Source organism: Erpetoichthys calabaricus, chromosome 8 (assembly GCF_900747795.2).
Source record: "Erpetoichthys calabaricus chromosome 8, fErpCal1.3, whole genome shotgun sequence".
Lineage (NCBI taxonomy): Eukaryota > Metazoa > Chordata > Cladistia > Polypteriformes > Polypteridae > Erpetoichthys > Erpetoichthys calabaricus.
Genome location: NC_041401.2, coordinates 173,193,946 through 173,216,777, shown reverse-complemented (window position 1 = coordinate 173,216,777; position 22,832 = coordinate 173,193,946). Strand labels below are relative to the sequence as shown.

The 22,832-nt window shown below is 40.5% G+C and overlaps 1 protein-coding gene across 9 annotated transcripts in view; it reads right to left on the bottom strand.

The window, feature by feature from the left end:
- The window catches only part of casz1 (castor zinc finger 1), a 601,697-nt gene that overhangs the window by 55,510 nt on the left and 523,355 nt on the right, over positions 1 to 22,832 (bottom strand). For all 9 annotated transcript variants that reach the window (XM_051931297.1, XM_051931302.1, XM_051931301.1 and 6 more), the window contains 2 exons: positions 9,267 to 10,131; positions 2,735 to 2,800 (listed from right to left, as the gene is read on the bottom strand). In XM_051931297.1, the coding sequence (XP_051787257.1) occupies positions 2,735 to 2,800; positions 9,267 to 10,131 (931 nt within the window). The remainder of the gene's footprint in view (positions 1 to 2,734; positions 2,801 to 9,266; positions 10,132 to 22,832) is intronic.

Here is a 22,832-nt window from a genome sequence, read left to right as displayed (position 1 = left end):
GAAACTGAAATTGTGTCCTGGCATATTCTGCATCAACTCCTGAGATGTTTGGACAATCCTGAAGCATTATGTGGTGGCACAAATATCAAAACAGTGTTAGGAAAAGCCTCATTAAAAATCCCTTGATCTGTGCACGGAGGTTTGTGAGGGAACGTGTGAGCTTGTGTGCACTTGTGTGTTTGTGTACTCGTGTCCGCAGCTTCTTTTAACTGCGTACACAGGACGGAAGGCATCTCATACAGTAAGTGTTGAACTTTACCAGCCTGCTGTAAAACATTTACAGCAGAAAATTCACAATACTAATGCCAAACGCTTCTCACATGTTCACATTTCCGGTTAAATCCATTTCTTTCATTTATTATGATAGTTCCCAAACTCGGTCCTGGGGAGCCCACGGTGCCAGCAGGTTTTTGTTCCAATCAGTGATAATAACTGATCTTACTGAACTACCGTATATACTCATGGATAAGTTCACCCGCGGATAAGTCGGGACTTGATTCTACCGTATAATTTCCGGTATTTTATAATGTCGGTCGTATAAGTTGAATGCGGAAAACTCATTGGTCCAAGAGATTATGATATGTTAACGCCCACTTGACAGAGTCACCATGGAGCACACGGCCTTTTTTTTTTCTATGTGGGTGCGGAAATGCGTTGTATCAGCGTGCGCTGCTAACCTCTCTCTGTCTCTCTATTCTGCCTACGTGACCACACGGTAAGACCTGAACTATTCTGAAGCAACATTTGCACTGTTTTGTGTTTTTTATATCTCACATCCTCATACACCTTTATCGTAAGAGAATCCCTTATCTACGATGGAGTGTTCAATCGGAAGAACATATGAAGCTGGTTTTAAATTAAAAGTCATCGAAGTAGCGAAAGAAATTGTTAACTGCGCTGCTGCAACAAAATCCCATGTGTCTGAGAAACTGGTGCGAGATTGAAGGAGGCAAGAAGATGTAAAAAAAAAAATAATTAAGTGCCGCATTTTAGAACGGGCGTATAAGTCGGGGTCTGATTTTATGATCGATTTTTTGGGTTTTGCGAGTATATACGGTACTTGGACCTTTTTGCCTTCTCTTATTCTGCATTCAGAAAAGCACAGCAGTACTTGCTTTACATTTAGAGATATTTCAGTTTCTGCTGTAGCCTTAAATGCTACACTCGCTTTTGCTGTTTTCCTTTTATTTTGCCCCTTTTGTGTGTAATTTGATGCCTTCATTGTATCCTAATAATGGCAATTAAAACAAGCAGAACAGACGCCCGGGCAGACAGCACTGAATGATGAAAGGCTGCGACTACTTCAGCATCAGACCCACTGATTACATATAATGAATTAAATGACCAAAACAACTGGAATAGTAGAATGAAAAATCAGTGTAAAGATATTGTTACAAGACCACATTTAACTACTTAGTGCATTTTAATAAAATAAAGGCCAAACTTAGTTTTCTAAATTCTACATTGCCTCCAAAACACAGAAACTGGGAAATAACAGCTCACTCAATTGGGCCAGGTATCCAATTAAAAACAGAAGTTGGTTGGAACAAAAACCTGCATTTACAGTGGGGGTCCCTGGGACTGAGTTTGGGATCCCCTGGTTTATTACAACATCATCTCCCTGCACATTCAGCGCTGTAGTATGAGCGGAAACAGAGAATCAGCAGGAAATAAAATGACTGGAACGTGATCTCAAAGAGCAGCGGCGTACGGTACTTGAGAGGGGCGACAGTCACCATATTTGAAGGATGCAGGACCGCGCAGATCAAATAATGTGACGGTAAGAAGAAAGTGAAATTCAGATTTTCAGTTTTAGTGCACTGAACTTTACTTTCTCCCTTTTTTTTTTATAATGCATGGTAATTTTTAATTGTACCTGCTGATTTAAACTGACAAGAATATTTATTTATTCACATACCTATCAAAACAAGCGGCATATTAATAGAAAAGAAAATAAGCTTGATAAATTTAACCCAGTTTAAAAGCATTTTGCAAACATAGCTTGTCAAAAACAAGTGTAATTATGATAATTTTTCCTCGAGGGTAGAAACCTCCTGAAATAATGCAAGTGTGTCATTAAAATTGAAAGAATTCAACAAAAGGAGAGCCGAGGCTGTTTCTTCCGAGTGGATCGTCACAGTCGGCTCTGTCTGTTGTGCCTTGCCGCGTGTTACTATAGCTCTCGTCAAACAAACATAACATTGATGTCGCTCAGGTCTTGTTTTCTTAACAAAATCCTACCTGAGCAGCTCCAGCTGCTTATTTAAATGGATGGCAAATAAGAGACATTTTGACTTCAACATTTAGAGAAACCTGTTGCCTTTGTTTTTACATTTTTTTTTATTTTTCTAAACAAATATTGTAGTCAGTTTTCAATGCTTAAAACCAAATAAACTTCCAGCTTGCTCTTCCCTTTTTTTGTTTAATGGCCTATGCCAAATCAAATTGTCTTCCTGTAAAATGGCGTGCATCAAAGATCAAACTGAACATTAGAATAAGCAAATACGATAATGCCCTCCTGACAAATGAACTTTCACAGAAATACTGTGTGTGGGGCAGGGGGGCGCTTATCAACTCGCCAGTGCCACACCATCATTCATAATATCCATACACATCAGCAAGCTCTGTGCTAATATTTTATATTGTTTTCTTAACAAATAATTTAAATATTATTTATCTCTCTTTAAAGAGACGACACTCAATTTCCCACCTAAAAACTGAAAAGTCTGCATACCTGGCAATATATTTCTGGTACAAGTTGACATCTTCTGTGACTGTTTTTTCCGCTGGCAATCCATTCCTAATGTAAGGCACAAAGGAAAGAGGATTAATGGCAATCTGCTTCATCGTTAATAAAAACAAAATGACAAGGTATTTACTTACAAGCAATTTCAAACTTCAGGCTATCAATATACATTTCTAATCTGTAAGAACGTTTTCATGTAGAAATGAATCAAGAGACTTGTAGACACATTTTGATGCATGACCCTCCACCAGTAAAAAGAAAAATGTGGAATAAATCATTAATTCTCTCCGACGACTGCACTTATGCAAATTAAGTCACAGAAAAGGTCACAGACCTTTGAAAAAGACACATTTGCCCCTTTTTAGGCAGTATTATTTATTTTGAAAGTCACTTGCTGTGGGTCTGCTTTCGAATGTGGCGAGGAGTGAACCTGTGGCCAACTTGCCTATTCTTCTGGCAGCCGAGGTGTGCACTTTGGCTGATCGACGACCTCTTCTGACTGTCAGGAATTAGCAGTGGGGACTTGCCATCCTGAAGAAAGCTAACAAGTCGCTCGTCACTCACTAGTCTGGCACCATCATCATCATCATCATTCACTAGTCTAGCATCATCATCAACTAGGCCATAGAGAGGAAGAACTGGTCATCTGGGTCAGCCAGTTGTTGTAAATGAGTTACTTGGACAAGACGTTCTAGAAACAGACATTTTAAAATAATCCACACAGCTAGGGTCACAGCAACAAAGTAGGAAACTCTTCATTCATTCATATTATCGACATTCTCAGGGAGAAGGTGGACGGGAAAAACGTGAGAAAAGGGCGACCATTACACTTTTGGGCCCTCTTGATCTCAAGTTGCATCACGATCTGATGGGCAGGCTCATTTTCATTTTTCGTTGCTTTCACTTTTTGTATTGGAGCATTTCACAACCTAAAGCCATAAAATGAACTGCTAGGGAGGTGAGTATTGTTCTTCTAGACTTGTATTGATGAACGCTGGAGAATTAAAACAAGGAGCCACACTATACGAAGGCAGTGCTGGACTATTTGCTGCGTTGCGTAGTAATCGGTTCATCGGATTCCTTCATAGTCTGCGGTGAAATGTCTAAACATTCTGACTGACCAATCCCATAACTTACATGGAGCTTAATCGAACCTGCAGTTTACAAACTGCTGACAGAACATCATGGGAACAAAAAAAAAACGTTAACATTCAGGAACATTTTGCCCCTTTGCGTGTTTAAACATTCTCTGTCTACACTTCTAGCCATTCTGCACCACAGGTGATTTTAAACAGGAAAATCTCAAGTGACCGTTTCATTGTTCCATTTGAAATACATCTGATATTTATGAGCACGCGAGGAATAATGGGGCTTGACTTTCAGCAAAACTGGCAGAAAAAAGTCAGCGTATAACACACCTGCTATTCTGACACTGGAAGCTTCCCGCATTTCCCAAATCTAATAAAATGCGTTCTCCTAAGCCTTCACAACTTAATTGTGCGGAGTGCCATGGGTACCCCGTGTCAGTGATCCAGACTCTTCTTCACTTTTCGCTTTCAGATATACACCAGTGGAGAACAACTCCCGCAACAATTATGGAGCTCAGTGTTTCCTTCGGAGGAAATGCTGTGGAGTGCCGATCAGTGCAGGCTGTTGGAAGAGCTCTCTGTGTGCCCACCCGTGGGCTGAGTGCAGAACACATCTGCGGGTATGTCACTGCACGCCAGAGTGAACGCAATTCTGGGCAAGCTGGCTGGCCAACATCAAAGATTTTCTTAAGCCATGAGTTAAATGTACTTTTCACATGTTATTACATTGACAAAATCGATCCATTTGATTTTGAATTAGAAGTGAATAACTGTTTGATTTTATCCTAATTTACTTTGTTTCAAAAGCTGAATTCAAAAGATGATGAAGAAAGTCTTTTTTTAAAAAAAGTCTCTAGTGAAACTCAAAAGTTCAAACACAGTTTTGATTGTTATCTGTTAACATAATGTAAAATAACACTCTCTAATCAACTTAAATTAGTATAGGATGGCTGTGGCTCGAGCTCAACAGCTGCAATGCAGGAGCGGAGCCTGGACGGGGGGCCGGTGTATTGCAGGGCCCACTCAAGAACCCAGTGGGCCAGTACGGAGTCTCCTTCTGAGCTAACCTCTTTGAGACGGGTGGGAAACCCACACGGATACGAGGAGGACATTCAGACGCTACTGGGAAGGCAACCTGGGGACAGGATTTGGATGCCAGACCTGTGAGGCAGAGGCACCCAGCACTGTGCCACCCTTTGGTCTTCTTTTAGGTGACGTTGCAAGAGCTGCCATTGAAATTCAAGCAATCTAAATGCAAGTACAGGGTGTACACACCCGTATCTGTGAATGTGTTTGAGCAGAATCTGTGCATCTGTGTATATACATTGGGTGTGTTTCTGTTTGTTCATAAAGACTCTGTTTAGAGCAAATTAGCAAAATACCAGAATTATGAACCGCTTATCCAGTCAACTATGTTTGGCAGGATGAGGCTATCCCATCATCAACAAGAACAAGACAAGAACCAACGCTTAACAAGACATTAGTACATCACAAGACACACTCAAGCAACCCCTCATACATTCCCACAGTTTAAGTTTGACTATTAGCCTAATGGCACATCTTTGTATGGTGGAAGGAAACCCAAGTCACCCATCCAAAATCAAAAGAAACACTTGGAGAACACGCTACAGCATCTCCTCACAGAATACACGCCGGCCTGCTATCAGCTCAGTGGCGGAAGGGCCCAATAACTCCTGTAAAATATTACTTTACAGCTTCCACGAATGCCTACACTCACAGATCCGTCCTCTTTTCCATTTCTAGTTCATTTCTAGTCAGGCTGCTAAATAAACATTTCCTTATTATAAGCTATGGGCTCATAACTTTGGATTCTTTAAAAGCACTCTAAAAGCATGGTAATCAAAGTCTTGATTGATAATTGGATTCATTTAAATAATCACTTTTTTTGGGAGATTCATGTAAGTACTCCTAACATGGCTTGATGGCAGAATGTATACTACAAATGGAGCATGAAATAAAGTGTGTCTTTGTGTTTGCCCCCACGTTTGTGTAAAGCGTCTCCACTCGGACAGATGCTGCGTACTTCATCAGGGCAGTCCAGCGACAGTCTGCTTGTGCCTGCGTGAAAGCTGCGCTTCACCACGTGTGCGACTGTCTAACTTTTTATGTGTATTAGGTAAACAGGCACCGCCTTATCTAATTACTGTATGCCATATGTGACACTTGACAATTATTTTGTAGAGTGGAGCCAAGGTGCATGAGCGTTAAAGCCAGTTATTGTGAGATATGGCGAGAGCACCAATTTAGATTACCCTAAGTGGCTATTCTCTGCAGAAAATACTGTATTTACCAGTTATAATGCACGCTTCTTTACCAGCCTTTCTGGTTTTACCTGCACTGGTATACATTACATTAGGGCTTAATTATATAAAATTAACATTAAATCATATTTTTTCATCTAGGCCTGCATAACTTATAACAGTAGAGAATTTATGACCTGCAAAATCATTATAAGGGAAACTATAGAGATACAGTATGACCAGATGAATAAAGTCCTGTTATACGTCTTTATCTGCCTCATGCGAACGTTGGCCGACTACCCCAACTTTTGCATTAGGGGTCAGTCACTAGGCAGTCAGTCACAGATCATCATCTTTAGTGTTTCAGGCATTAAACCTGAAGACATTCCACACACCAATCTGCCTGCTTATAATATGTATGACGTCAGTCCCCTCAGAGGTCTGCCACACCAGCACGATCTGATAGAGCAGAGTTGCTGACCTCATAAGTCATCAACATTATTACATTATAAATATAGAAAAACAGCCAAATGGATACTTGTGAATGCTGGTCGTGGCAGGCAAGATGCAATGGCTGTGACATAACTTTAGTGAGTCAAGCGGTTCAGTCTGGCAACAAACGGCACCTATTAGTGAAACCTTGTGAACTGGGATTTGTAATATTCATTTTTATAATTAGGTTAGCTTAATTGTTTTAACTAAAAAAAGTAAAAAATATAACTTCTAAGGAAAAATGCCACAGATACATTAGGAGAGGGAAAGACTGGCATACATATCATATGATGAGTTCAGCAGCAGTTCTTGGTTTCTATCTCTCTAGATTTCTTTCTTCTAATCTTCCCTGGAGGAGTTTTAATAATTTTCCTAGTATGTTTATCATCCATTTCTTTCATTGGTCTTTAATTGTCTTCAAAAGATTCATATCTTTGCCTAGCATTAAAAAAATAATTTATTACAGTATTACTTTATTCATCCACTAAACAACTGTAAACTGACAAGTTTTCTTTCATTGCAGTCATTCTGTTGTGTGTTCAGACCATAGTGTGTGTGTATCTATTTATTTAATTAGCTTCTGTAAAAACACAAATTTCCCCCTGTTGTATCTATCTATCTATCTATCTATTATACTGTATAGTGCCTTTCACATTTATCTATCTATTACATAGTTCCTTTCATATCTATCTATTATATAGTGCCTTTCATTATTATCTATTTATCTATTATATAGTGCCTTTCACATTTATCTATCTATTATATAGTGTCTTTCATGTCTATCTATCTATCTATCTATTATATAGTGCCTTTCATTATCTATCTATTTATCTATTATGTAGTGCCTTTCATATCAATCTATCTATCTACAGTTAGGTCCATAAATATTTGGACAGAGACATCTTTTTTCTAATTTTGGTTTTGTACATTACTACAATGAATTTTAAATGAAACAACTCAGATGCAGTTGAAGTGCAGACTTTCAGCTTTAATTCAGTGGGGTGAACAAAACGATTGCATAAAAATGTGAGGCAACTAAAGCATTTTTTGAACACAATCCCTTCATTTCAGGGGCTCAAAAGTAATTGGACAATTGACTCAAAGGCTATTTCATGGGCAGGTGTGGGCAATTCTGTCGTTATCCATCGATCCATCCATTTTCCAACCCGTTGAATCCGAACACAGGGTCACTGGGGTCTGCCGGAGCCAATCCCAGCCAACACAGGGCACAAGGCAGGAACCAATCCCGGGCAGAGTGCCAACCCACCGCAGGACACACACAAACACACCCACACAAGAAAAAACTGTATCTATCTATCTATCTATCTATCTATCTATCTATCTATCTATCTATCTATCTATCTATCTATCTATCTATCTATCACTTCTGACAACTTTTGTTACCTAAAAATGAATGACCCTAAGTAATAAAACTGGCTCCCTTGCTTGTTCTCTCCTTTTATTCTGTAGCCACTTCTGTAAAGCAGCCCAACGTCTGTATGCTCCACATGGATTCCCATATCGTTCTTCTTGCCTGCAGTGTTTGCTGCAATCATCACATTGCTGTGTCATGTGGATTACTGGGTGCTAACTAATCAATACTTGCTTAATGTACAAAGTATTCGACATGTCCACTTGTATACAAGTAGTTTTTAAAGAGTTAAACAAACCTCTTCTACCATCCCAGGCCTCATCAAGCAGTCATTGACATGGAAGCCTGGACTCTCAAGCTTGAACACTGCAGGTTTTGGCCATATTTTGCTTGCACGAACCCTTGCATCCACATGAAGAGTGCAGCTGCCAATAGGAACCAAACCACATGACAAATCTGTCACGTATCATTTAACTGTGAGAAGCTGATGTTCTGCCAATCCATGAGACCTTCTACGGTGCAGTTCTAAAGCTTTGCTTCTCGTCCCGTGCTAAGCTCTGAGTAATTAATCTCACATTGTCCGAGCTCACGGGCACACGTTAAAATATTTTCCAATTTAGCTGTTTATACATTATTCACAATTTTTGATTTTACTAACACGGGTTCTGTTTTAATTGATTGAACCATTCACTGCTTCCATTAAGATCTTTATTTTCGAGTCACTGCCATGTAGATATTCTACCAAAAGACTTTATTTTACATATTCTTACCCTGAGAAGGATAAACATAGAGATGAGAGATTTTTAATGGAGGGTTTTAAGTTAGGCTGGGTAAATTCCCAGCATTCCCCCACCGGCCTGTAGAGACATACAGCGTGCTGCACTAAACGAGACCTGCATACACACCAGGTCTTGCGTCAAGAGCACAGTGGAGGACAGCATGCTCTATTAAACAAGTGCTTCTTGTATTAATTGACGGAGGTAAGCTGTGCCATGTGACAGACACAAAGAAGACATTTTGAAGGAGCAGGTGAAGTGTTACAAAGCAGTCCTGGGGAATGACACTTGAAAACATTACCACAAAGACATCTTAACATTTTGCTCTCTCCTTTGAAAAAGATGGAACTGTTACACTGGCGCTTATTAGGTAGACTGCATAACACAAAGTGATGACATTCTAAACTAAAACTCTCAGTGTTACATTTGTTCACTTTTCCCCACCATTAGCAGATGTCCAGCCCTTTACTTTCTCTCCTCTCCCACTTTCCCCCCCATCTACTTGCACAGTACAGAGAAAGAGGATCTTACTTGACTGTGGACACTGTCCCTGTGGTGATGGAGTCTGTCTTGGAGAAGCTTGATTTCATATAATCAGGATTGCTGAAGTTTAGGTTGGTGGACTGCTCAGAAGTGGCGGAGGGACCTGTTGTGCTAACGGCCACAGTAGCTGGGCCGGCTGTCCCGGGTGTGCTGGATGTGGCTGACAATGTCTGTGGCATCAGGCTGGCATCCGTCTTCACTGGCATCAGTTTCTGTATGTTGCGGATGTCGTACTTGGAAGGCCGGCCTACCTTTCCAGTTTTGAAGGCGATGGCTCCCCCCATGTCTGGGTTTCCTTCCCCAGGCTTGAAGAGGTGGAGGTACTTGACATTTTCCAAATCATATTTGGATGGTCGTTTGTAGGTGTTGCCATTCTGCGGCCGCAAGCTTTCCCCTGTTTTTAACTTCTGAATAAAAAAGTCGTATTTGGAAGCCCGGGTGGCCAGGCTCTGCATGGATGAGGAGCTGGGTGGCACAGGGAGAACCACAGGCTTTGATTCAGCTGGGAGTATGTGACCCTCAGGGCTCTGCAACCGGCTAGCTATTTGAAGCAATGCCCCTTTGTCATGCCCCAACTTGCAGTTCAGGTCATCGGATTTGGGAGCATGGACTGGCCAAGGTAATGTCTCACCGGCTTTTAGCTTGCGAATGTATTCTTCATACTTGGAGAAGCGGGCCCGCCGGGTAACCTCCTCACTTGAAAGGGAGGAAGACTCTGAGGTAGCAGCTTTTAGCTTCTCAAAGCTTATCTTCTTGGCCAGTTCATCTCTCACCTGCTGGTCATCATAACCAAACATGCCCAAGAACTCATTCATGGTGTTGGCTGCATAGTCACGGAGAGAAGAGCCTTCTCCTGTAGAGAATGAGAGGACAGTAAGACCGAGATCATTCATTGTAAAAGATCAGCAATGTTCATGAACAGACGCATGCAAAGGGTGACACATCTATAAGACCTACCATTCATTTACTTTCTAATGCCATTCAAATTCAAGACAGTAAACCTTGCAGAATTGCAAATACCTCCAAAAAGTAAGCTTTTTCTTTTATTTCAGAAACTTTTTGCAGTTCACAGAGTGCCTTCCTTGTCATGTGATTTGATTTTTATTTTAGGTATCCTTTTTAATTCAGTGCCCCGTGTTTTGCATGTAAAGCTTGCTATCAATTTTCTTACCGCATACACAACAATAAAGCAAAATAAACAAATACAGCAAAGAGACAACAGCAGTGCTGGGGAATTTCTAGGTTATCAGATATTTTTCGTAAACGAATGATCAAAGTCACAGCTGTTGGAAAGCATTTCCGTTCCTTTTCATTACAATTCTTTAAAACTTTCTTCAGATATTTTTAAACACAAGTGACAGTAATCCATGCTACAAGAAATGTTGGGTACTTGCCCTGTACTTCCCACGTACAAACCAAACTTGAAATTTCATATGTTTTTATTTTTAACAAATTTGAATTCTGACAGCTGTAGAACTTTGGACTTTATGGAAACAGACCGTGCTCCTTAGTTTTTTAATCTGTTGTGAAATAAAACCATACTATTGCTAGTGAATGCCTTCAGATTCCATTAAATTCAACTAAGTTTACCTTTTTGTAGCCACAACTAGCATCAATGACCCTCTGTCTTCCTTTATAGGCCCATCGGGAAGTACAGCTTAATGGCTAATAGAGATGAACGGTACACTTGTCGCTCAAGTCACACAATCACTGACTCGCATTGTGCCCATAATCAGGCCACTCCACTTGCATGTGTTCAAACCAAAGCTAAACTGAACTCCGTAAACTGCTCAGCCAAGTAACTCGGATAGCGGGGAGGGTTTCACGATGTGCAGAACGGTGTAGTAAGCAGCACTTTAGTGTACCTAGAATGAATTAAGTTACACAGAAATGTTCATTATATTCCAGCAGAGACAAGAAGAGCTGTTAGTTACGGTTACGATCCCAGAGATTACCCAAGGCGAGCAGTAGACTAGCAGTGGTCTTCTGCCTGTGGACCTTTCTAACATCGTCCCATTTTCAAGAGATGGTCTGCTCAGTTGCAAGTCTGTTTGGATAAGACTTGAGGTCCCCACATCCAGCGCCTTCTTTACTGAACTGGTTACTAGGCAAACAATTCTAAAATGAAATGCTTTAAACATGAAATGAAATGCTTTGGTGTAAATTGGTAATAGTGTTTCATCGAGGCTTACTTGGTTTTATAAAAATTGCATGCAACATACACAGAAATGAATATATAGACTGTACAATATGTAAAGTTCCCACATAGTGATTAATAATTGACATTATGCACCTTACACATGACACAGGCACTAAACGTCTGTTTCATAAACACTTCAGACGTGCCTTCAATCTGGTGACCGTTTCTATCGAACAATTGTCAGCATTGCTGCTGAGTATGCAGTTTTGTTTTTAAGTATGCATTTTAAGCATAGGCACATATAAAATATGCCACTTCTTATGGTTATTAAGTACTTTCTAAATGAGAACACACTGAAAGGTGCTAAATATCAGAATCCTCTGTTTTAGTTTTTCTGGATTCATTGTAAATGTAAAGCTATATGTTAAACTGATTTATATCAATGTCATCTCCTATTATTACATCTTTATGCTCTTTTACACTTTATGGATAAATTCACCAAATAGTAAAAACATGAACCCCCCGAACCCCCCCCCCCCCCCCAACCCCCGTTCAGGGGGGTATGTCTAACCCAGACCCCTAGAATTGTTACAAGTCATTTTAATCAGAAAATAGAGTACACTGTACTGTACTCTCTCTAAAGAATTTTAAGAGGTACACTCACAAATGCCGCATTTTGTGAACGTGTTCAACAATCCCATGGACTAGTGGGCAGCCTTTTTTTTCACACTTTTTCCTTCACATTGTGCTCCAGAAGGGAAAGCGTAATGCTAGCTTCACTGGTGGTAATTAATACTGAAAATTTTATCTTTGGTCTCAGATTTCTGTGTTATTGCTAAATCTGTCTCTCCCTGCCATGCTTTTCTATACTCCTCACAGTCTGTAAAATAATCCCTGAATTTCAATCCTGGCATCACGTTCAGATGACTCGGTGACACATCAATATGAAACAGGATCCATCAGATCGAAAGGATATGAAAAATTAAAAAGAAATGGATCAGGTAAAGAGGAGAAAAATCAGTTTTAGCGGTTTACTTTTGTGGATGGCATGATATTTGGCATTTTGTTTTCGAAATGTAAGACTGTTTTAGGCATATTTTGGAGATGAAAGTGACAATTGTTTTTCTCTTTTGGACAGACTATTACTGTTTTGGATGCAAAATGGATAAGAACCATGGCAGAGTGGGTAGTGCAGCTACCCCTTAATTACACTGTCCTGAGTACAAATCCTGTACCTGTGTGTTGTCCGAGCAGTGTCGGTATGTTCTGTCCATGTCCACATGGGTTTTAGTGCAGTTTTCCTCCTACATCCCCTTAAGATATACAGTTTAGTTTCATTTGACCCTGTGTGGGAGTGTGTGCCAGTGGGCACTCTCTAGAATGGCTTTCTGCCTGTCAGAATAGACCACCAAGTCCACCACAACCCTGAACTGAACTGAAGTGAGCAGGTTTGAGAATATATCTTACTGTTAAAAGATGACAAAGAAATAAGAGCTAAACGTTTGAATGAACAGATGTGGGAAGGAACAAATGTGGGAAGGTCATCACAAGAGGAAAGTTTTCTTTTGCTTTATTCTACACAAAGAGATGCCATCCTGCCCAATAAAGTAGGCTCGAGTTTAGATTTGGGGATGGTTACTGCCAGTCACGAATAACCCACGCCATATAAGGCATACTTTACAGCAGGACAGTTAATTACTCAAGGCTGCACAAGCAGACCACTCTCCATGTAAACATATCACTTTTCCTCCCAGCAAAACTTTGAAGATATTATTTTGCCTACCACATTTACACATGTTCATAAAATAAGCTCCATGTTTCACATTTTAGGACCTTTTCCAAATGGAGACATAACAAGAAACAGGAGCATCACTAAAGGCAAAACAGAAAAATATAGAAATCGAAATATGCTTTCTCAAATCTTCCTTCCTGTCTTTCGAGTACACCAAATGTAAGTTGTTTAACCTATAAAGGTCTTGGTAATATTTAGTTTGATTCTTAAACTTTGACCCTCACACACTGACCTGGTGTCTCTGAGACTGAAATTTAGCCAACTGACTGATTTACACTTTTATATACTGTATGTTCATGTATAACAATTTTCAACAAAGGAAACCCTAACAAAAATGAATCACTAGCAAACAATAAGTGCCTCTGGAATTTACTCCCATGTCTCACTACAGAAATTTAAATTACGGACGACTCCAGTATTACATGGTAGTGCTGGGTGGTGCTGCTTACCTGGAAATCATGGGAAGTGAAATCCACCCTTTGAAAGCAGCTAAAGAAGCACTACAGACTGAAACGTCACTGATTTATTCATTAAGTAACAGACTCGTTCAAAGGCCTGTCTGCTACTAGACTTTAAATCTCTGGCCTCGTGCTCCTCGTCCCATCTACAAAGTGATCAATAAAAGCAACTTGCTCAACTCTGTACCACAGCACACCTCTCATAAGATTTATGATGAACATGTCTATCTTGTACATACAAAATTATACTGTAAATTAATAATATATCTTAAATACAGCTTCTTCTTCTTCTTTCGGCTGCTCCCATTAGGGGATGACACAGCGGATCATCTTCTTCCATATCTTCCTGTCCTTGTCATCTTGTTCTGTTACCCCCATCACCTGCATGTCCTCTCTCACCACATCCATAAACCTTCTCTTAGGCCTTCCTCTTTTCCTCTTCCTTGGCAGCTCTATCCTTAACATCCTCCTCCCAATATACCCAGCATCTCTCCTCTGCACACGTCCAAACCAACGCAATCTCGCCTCTCTGACTTTGTCTCCCAACCGTCCAACTTGAGCTGACCCTCTAATGTCTTCATTTCTAACCCTGTCCATCCTCGTCACACCCAATGCAAATCTTAGCATCTTTAACTCTGCCACCTCCAGCTCTGTCTCCTGCTTTCTGGTCAGTCCCACCATCTCCAACCCATATAACATTGCTGGTCTCACTACTGTCCTGTAGACCTTCCCTTTTGCTCTTGCTGATACCCGCCTGTCACAAATTACTCCTGACACTCTTCTCCACCCATTCCACCCTGCCTGCACTCTCTTTTTCACCTCTCTTCCACAATCCCTATTACTCTGTACTGTTGATCCCAAGTATTTAAACTCAACCAACTTCGCCAACTCTACTCCCTGCATCCTCACCATTCCACTGACCTCCCTCTCATTTACACATGTATTCTGTCTTGTTCCTACTGACCTTCATTCCTCTCCTCTCTAGAGCATATCTGCACCTCTCCAGGGTCTCCTCCACCTGCTCCCTACTATCGCTACAGATCACAATGTCATGAGCAAACATCACAGTCCACGGGGACTCCTGTTAAATACAGCAATAAAAAGAAAATGTATGCGACATCCATCTGTCCAAAAGTGCAGTGCAAATCCACACAATATCCAGGCCTTTAATTTCAAAAGGTACGTACCCCTAGTACGGGATGCACTCCTGGGCTGCTGGGATAAACTCTCAACCCTGAACTACATTAAACACGTCTAGCTTTGTTTTGTCACGTAATGTTGTATATTTCTACTAGACTGCCACTTCCAGTATATACAAGTATAAGTGGTTTCAATTTGGTGTTCATCTCCATAAACATCCTTGTAATATTTGTTAAATTTTTTTTCCTCATTTGAAGAAATAATTTTAATGAAAGCAATTATTGTCAGTAAAATAAGAGTTTTAAAATACTGCTTTCAAAAAAAAATCCCAATGCAAATCAAGTAACTTTACCTTCTACTAAATGTTTACACAGCTATAACAAAAGGAACATGCAGAAACAGAGCAAAAGTCATATTCTGAGCTAACAGCAGAGGCACTTTATGATCCTTTCATCCCAAAACACCTGCACAACGCCTTTAATACAAGCTCACCGACCGCTTTATATGTTAGCAGCACAACTGAAGAGCAGCGGAAAATGGGCTTGTTGTACCATCAGACACCAGGTATTTGCTCAAGCATTGGGAACATTAAATGAAATCTATGCATTAGTGCTCAAAACCTCACCCAGGTGTGGTGAACCGGTCTAATCACTCAATAAAAGGCAAAGTCATGGGTAATAATTAAAAAAAAAATAATAAGTTAAAAACCAGATGGTGCTGCAGTTGTTGGATGATATAAATTACAATTCTTAGCATGCAATCCACAGTTAAGTGCGGCAACTACATACTGTAAATGTATGATAGCAGAAAAGCTAGAAACAAAAGAGATGGCCTTTTTTCAAATTTTTCCAAGAAAAGTGCCCTGCTTAGAATACTAACCACATATTTGTAAACCTTCTTTAGCTAAGTGACAACTTCAGTGTGGCAATGCATAATATACAGTACACCATACACTATTCCACCCTTTCTCTGGATGCAGTACAGTATACCCAGAATTCACCCGTGTGTGGGCCTACCAGATACTAAAGAGGCTGACGTTTCCAAGTAAGCCACGTCGTTTGTCCTCCTATTACACAAATCACGTTTCATTTCAGAGACACAGAACGGCAAACTTCAACGTCTTGACACTCCTAACCAATTTTTTTTTAACTCAAGACCTCTTTTTCAAACAATGAAAACACACGCCACACCCTTGAATTTATAATTATTTTTCCTTTGCCATTTCCTTTTTTTTCAGCAATGTTTTCAACCTGAAGAGCAAACAGAAACAGAATAAGCTAATATTTCATGACAGGATATACGGCTTGTATAGAAAAATGGAAACTAAAAAAGTTAAACTTGGCAGATGGTCGGACCCTAATTTAAGGGTTTTGTTAAGATGGCCCATAAAAGGTGCTATATACAATAAAACTGCTTAATTGAGTTTGCTTTACAAGTCTTTTAAGAATGTCACGTCACGGCTTCCAAGGTGCTGTAGCCCCCTCTGCTTGACTGTCATTTACTGCTCGATGGGGACTTATTGCATTTCAGCAGCATAGTATTGTTGTAAGTCTTTTCAATTCTGGTCTCCATTTATATAAAATAAGATAGAAAAGAGGACTTAAAATGCGTGAAGTACATGAAACATATACAGTATTCATCTTTCAAATGGTTACATATTTCAGGGAATAAGAGCCACGCTTACACACTGTGAGTGACCATTAGATTAAATGCAATAAAAAGGCCCCATCATTCATCCTGAAAACTAAAATAATGTAAATTAGTTAGCTTTTAACCTTATCACACTTCAGGGATGTTAAGCAAGCCCCAGTTTTGGAGGCCTGGGTCACTGAAAAGCATTAGATGTAGAGTCCTAATCTAAGTACTTCATGCCGGCAAATTCCACACTGCCAGCGGCTGGCCTTGTCTGTGTTTCCAGCAATTAGAACACATTTTTTCTTTAACAACATGATAACAAAATGGATATTGTATCTTCTTTTTCTGACCAAAAAAGGCTACAAGTACAACATAATTATCGTCTATGACATTAAGGGAAGAAAGGCCTTTAGAAGAGATAAGGGTTGAAAGGCTATCAAGCTCCACGCAGAGTAATTCCAGGTGGAGGCTTCATGTTGTGCTGCGGCACTTGCAACAAAAGCTTGAAACGCTGGTAACAAGTGAGTGAGTGCATTATGTCTGGTTTTATATTGTAGGGATGTACTGGTGTGATTTAGTTATTAGACACATAACCACTGTAAAAAGAGGAGTATTGTTTTATTCCTGAAATACACAAAAGAAAACTAAAGCAACGGAGTATACAGGACTTTAACTTCAACTGTCTTCCTCTCTGTCGTTGCACAAAAACACTCACAAAGCCGAGTCAAACAGTACATTTAGTGGGACTGTACTGCGCTTGTTCCAGCGTTGTCCATATCTGCAGCCAGCACTGTTAATGCTAAATAACACAAGATTTTATAGCGCTTACACCTTGACACACACATCTTTCAATGCAAAACACTCTTGTTCAGCTTCTCAACATACTGGGATATCCAATTCAACTTTCACCCAAATATCCTGGTGATGTTGTGGTGACAACACGTGCAGGTGATGACCATGACTAGACTGCCCTGTCCTCTCCGACAGTCTCTACCTGCTTTAGGGTATCCCAGCAGAGACATATCAGTCCATGTGTGCTCAGTGGACTGTGTCTTGCACCAGGGAGCTACCTTCAATCCAGGGGCCGGTTTCTATTGCCAAGATGTATGAAGCGTGTCTGCACTCAAACCCAATCCTTCGCCCTGTCAATGGTGTTTCAATATAGCAGCTTCATTAGCTCTTTAAAAGTGGAGTCCAATTGGGCTGAATCACTCATCAAGCTACCAGATGCTTTCCGGTCAACCCCCACTACAAAGTTTGCTCCAGGAATGGATCCCAGTGTCTCAGTTTAAGGTACGATTTGATTAAAGTTATTTAGAACCAAGAGGAGAACCTGGCTTCTCCCTTTAGACAAATTTGTCACGGCTGACCCTATCGCAGCAAATGGTTAATGATATCTTATCTCAATGAGTCCCCTCACGTTCCTCTCCCACATTGAAGTTACAATGCTACGCAGAGCATAAAGAAACATGTACATTGTGAGCTGAGCGCTACGCATTAATGATATCACGGTGGAGAAAGTTTAGAACATGTGACCAATCAGAATTACTGGAAGCCAACAAAAATCAATCAACTGCTTTGTCTTTGAAGGAAACTGAACCCTCTAGACCAGGGGTGAGCAACATCGGTGTCAACAATGACACGGTAAACCATACTGTGCATGTGGTGTACGGCAAGGGTGAGCAACGTCAGTCCTGAAGGGCCGCAGTCACTGCAGGTTTTCATTCCAAGCCAACTACTTCACGAGACGTCACTCGTTGCTGATTTTTGTCACTTATCGCTCAAGTGATGTTTATCTGCTTCACTTTAGTTGTCTCGCTTGTTAAGATTTTGAACCCTTAATTGCTTATTTTAGTCTTAAACAGCTAAATCTGCTGTTATGAATCACTAATCATTAGCAATAAGATGCAAATGACAAAGGAATCGACAGTTCTCAATCTGTCTTGCTTCCATGTACACCTGTGTGTATTCATCGTGAACTATCTGGTTTAATAAAATATTAGGAAAGAAACTGAATTGAAAAAACTGAAGGACTGACAATTACTCACCCGTTTTAGGCTTCAAATCATTTGGATGATAGCAAAGAAAAAATTCTATGATGTAAGAATGACTTTGATGATATTGCAGAGTTAAAATACTAAGCAGCTATGAAATCTGTTATTGGCGGGAATGGGTTTCTAATTAAGCAACTGGTTTGGAGCAAAAACCTGCAGTCACTGCGGCCCTCCAGGTCAGACGTTGATCACCCCTGCTGTACACCACATGCACAGTATGATTTACCGCAAAAAAAATCCTCGTGTCACTGTTGATAAAGTGCAGACGTTTACTATATAGTGTCAGTGTCTGCTCTGTCTTACATGGAGGCGGCGCACTGTTGTCATTGTATATGTTGCCCTTCTGTGAAATCAGGTACAAAAGGCAAGACTGTACGATTTCAGTCTACTGGTTTAACGCAGGGGTTTGACTTTCCCTTAAGTTTATCTGAACAAAAGTGACCCGGGCACAAGTAAACTAGTTTATAACACAGTTCACAAATTGTACAACAATTGACAATAAGAGTCTCTTCCACAGTTCCCTCCAACAAACCACTATCTGACCACATTGGCATCAAGCATCCGATTATCGCAGATGCATTGGGTTTGGTAAGGACGTAACTGTGGGTGGGATGAGGGCCATCGCAGGGCACAACCATACGCACACCATAACTCCCTTATGACAGGCCAGTTCAAAAGTGAAAATGAACCTCACAAGCCTGATGGTGGAATGTAAAATGAAACCAGAATACCATAAGAAAAACCCATGGGGAGAATAATGGAGTTGAGAATCTCATCCAGCATTTGGGAGCCATACGACAGCACTGATAACCAACCCCTTGCACCATTATCCAGCTTTCTCCCAGAATGATATATTTTGCTTTTTATTAACTGTTTCGTGCTGGTTGAACAATCACAGACTGGGCCTAGTTAGATGAAGTATAATGTTGCAGGCATACATTAGTATAAACATTGAAATTGAAATACAGATGTTGGAACCACACAAGAACTGTGAGTTGCCCACACAAATAAAATCTTGTATAAATATGTAAAAAAAGTAAAACAAAAAAACTGTAAAGTTGTTTGATAAAGTTGTATTGTCAGCGGGCGGCACGGTGGCGCAGTGGGTAGCGCTGCTGCCTCGCAGTTGAGAGACCTGGGGACCCGGGTTCGCTTCCCGGGTCCTCCCTGCGTGGAGTTTGCATGTTCTCCCCGTGTCTGTGTGGGTTTCCTCCGGGAGCTCCGGTTTCCTCCCACAGTCCAAAGACGTGCAGGTTAGGTGGATTGGCGATTCTAAATTGGCCCTAGTGTGTGCTTGGTGTGTGGGTGTGTTTGTGTGTGTGCTGCGGTGGGTTGGCACCCTGCCCGGGCTTGGTTCCTGCCTTGTGCCCTGTGTTGGCTGGGATTGGCTCCAGCAGACCCCCGTGACCCTGTGTTCGGATTCAGCGGGTTGGAAAATGGATGGATGGATGTATTGTCAGCAAAAAAACACACTGTAAGGTGACCCCTATGGAACTCCAGCTCCCGTATGAGAAAACGCATGGATGGATAGTAAGAGTCTTTGTCATTTTGCCACTCCTGGTGTTTTTGGCCAATCGTCCTCTCAAATCAATGGCAATGACATCAGAAAGACAGGAGCGGTGACACCCACTGATCCCTTTGATTCAACGCTAGGCCCTTCAGCCTTGCACTTTACAGTACTGGCTGGATCAGACGGAAGTGCAATTTTCAATGGAGAATCAGGCAGTTAGCAGAATGCACCTCTGCACAAGGGAGCACGATGACACACACACACACACGACTAGCGTTCTCCTACACCAGGCCAGTTTAAAGTTGGAAATTAACCTAACATGCATGGGTGTGGGATGGGAGAGATGGCACCGTTTGAAATATACAGTTCATTGTCCGGAAATTTTAGTGTTGCCTTTCTTATACTCCACGTTTGTTATTTAATAAATTCTCAGTTTGATCACAATCTTAGTAAAACATCTCCATGCAGTGCTGAGGGCTATTCTGTTTTGGGCAGTGCTAATCAAAAATGAACTAAAATTGAATCAAAGTTTAAAGACTTGACACATTGATTGTGCAGGTATTAAACAGTGACCATTAAGAGGAAATGGACACTCAAGGCCGTTAAGATGTTACAGATACAAAGAGAGACACTCTGTCTACAGATCACACCAGTACCAATTAATGAGAAATATTCTCAGTAAACTAAAAAAAAAAAAAATCTAATTTTAGACCGTGAACTTGTAAGGAATGCAAATTGCACTGAGGTGGCGTGGTGATTGGTGCTGCTGCCACCTCGCACCACCAACGTGAATCGCGGCTGACGCACTGACTGTGGAGAAGCTGCACATCCTCGCAGCTTCCACATCCCAAAGACATGCATCACACAGCAGGTCAAGTGGCACCTTTGAGTGAATGTTCCCAGCGGTGGCCTGCCATCATGTCTGTGGTTCCTGCCTGAATGGCATCGGTAGACTGGATAGTCAGGTTTGAAAAGGAATGAACACTGCATTGAATTTCCACGGCTCTACAATCGATGCATCAGTAGCTCTTTAAAAATATATATAATTATCCTAACCCCTCTTTACTATTTTTATAGTACACTGGGAAGGCAGCTTATAACATAAGCACATATCAGGGCAGAATAAAAACAAAATCTTCAAAAATATTCCTTACAGGCCAAAACATGCCTTATTTAACTCACTACCATGCAGAAATGTGCCGACTGGGTTCTTTAAGACCGTGTGCGTTTTCCACATTATCGAAGGAACGCGCTGCGCTTCTTGTGACATTAAATCCTCATTGCATTTCTCTGTTAGGAGTTAACTGTTTTGAAGGTCACAGTTTTCTCTCATTGATCTTGCAATGTTTGTTAATTACATTGTCACTGATGTTGTGAGAGATAATTAAGCCACTATGTTTATATGCATAATTATGTGCACACTGGATCAGCATTTGAAAGACAGAAAAAAAAATAAGACTTCTAATTGTGAGTGCTACATAAATATGGCAATATATGTGTCCTACTTATCTGAAACGGCACAAAAGAAGTGACAGGCTCAGTGCCACAGGCTTCTCTGTGCCCTCTTAATTATTATAGGTTTGTTTTTTTTTTCTTTGCTCTCCTATGAACATTTAATTTGAGCCACACACTGCAGCCCCTCTCTGTTATACCACACCCTTGAAGACCAACAGCTAGTTTGCAACATACAATATATTTACAGAAATTCTGTTTTTAACCATCAAAAAATATGATATGACTAATTAAAACCACAAAGAACACATTTGCCGGAAAAAAGCTCTTTTTTGTTGTTTTTTTTTTCTTTTCTTCATTTTTTCTGAGAACTGCTGGCCCCACTTCCATGAGACTGGCCACAAGTACTGCGTCTAATCGAGTGTGAAAAACAAACTTCAAAAAAAGATGCACCTATAAAGTACAAAACAGTAAACATATTCAGAAAATAAAACACACACACACGTCTCAATCAAAAAGTTAGCCTGTCAGGCCTAAAGGTACAAAGACAAATGCATCAGCTGCTATCATTCTTATTCAGCTCTTTTTTTCCCCTCATTTCACAAATGCGTTTTGCAGAAACACTGATATGCATTTCTCTTACATCTTAATGAATGTTTTTATGAAAGAAAATCCAAAGAGCTAATTTGGTTTGCTTGGCTCCAGAGTGTATTATAAATATCTGTAATGTAAAACAGAAATTAAAGTATGCAGGACTGCTTGTTTCTTGGGCGATGTGGCCTTGTACCCGGATTGTTTTTATTTTGGTTGCTTTCTGATAAACGTGCTCAGTTTCAATGCGAGCTTTAACTCTGATACTCATTTTCTCCGAGTTCAAACTGCTACTGTAACAATGCCTCTTCAACCTGAGGGGTTGTTAATCCCTCTTTCAGACTGTTTTGCAGACAGTAAATGAATGTTTTTATTTTCTCTCCATCTCATCCTTTCCATCGATGTCTTTTTTTGTGTTTCTTCCTGCCCTCTCGGTGTGCCATGCTGTCTATTTTGTCCTCTTCCTACTTCACTCTGTCTGCATTGACTCCACTTGGCCGGTGTCTGTCTTCCACTACGGCTCCTTTCTTCTTCTTCTCTCTGACTCCGGGCCGCTCTCACTATTGACACGTGTGTTTACAGAGTCATTGGAAAAGATGTTTACTGTATATTAAACCTTTTAAAATGTTGTATCTCTTCAAATAGTGAACTTTATCATAAGGTGAGCAAAGAGTTTTAACAGTTAATGAAATGCCGTGCCAGTCCTGGATATTAGCACTTAAGCAGTAACACACATTAACACAAGATCACTTTTCTATATGTATAGCAAATCCGATTAACAT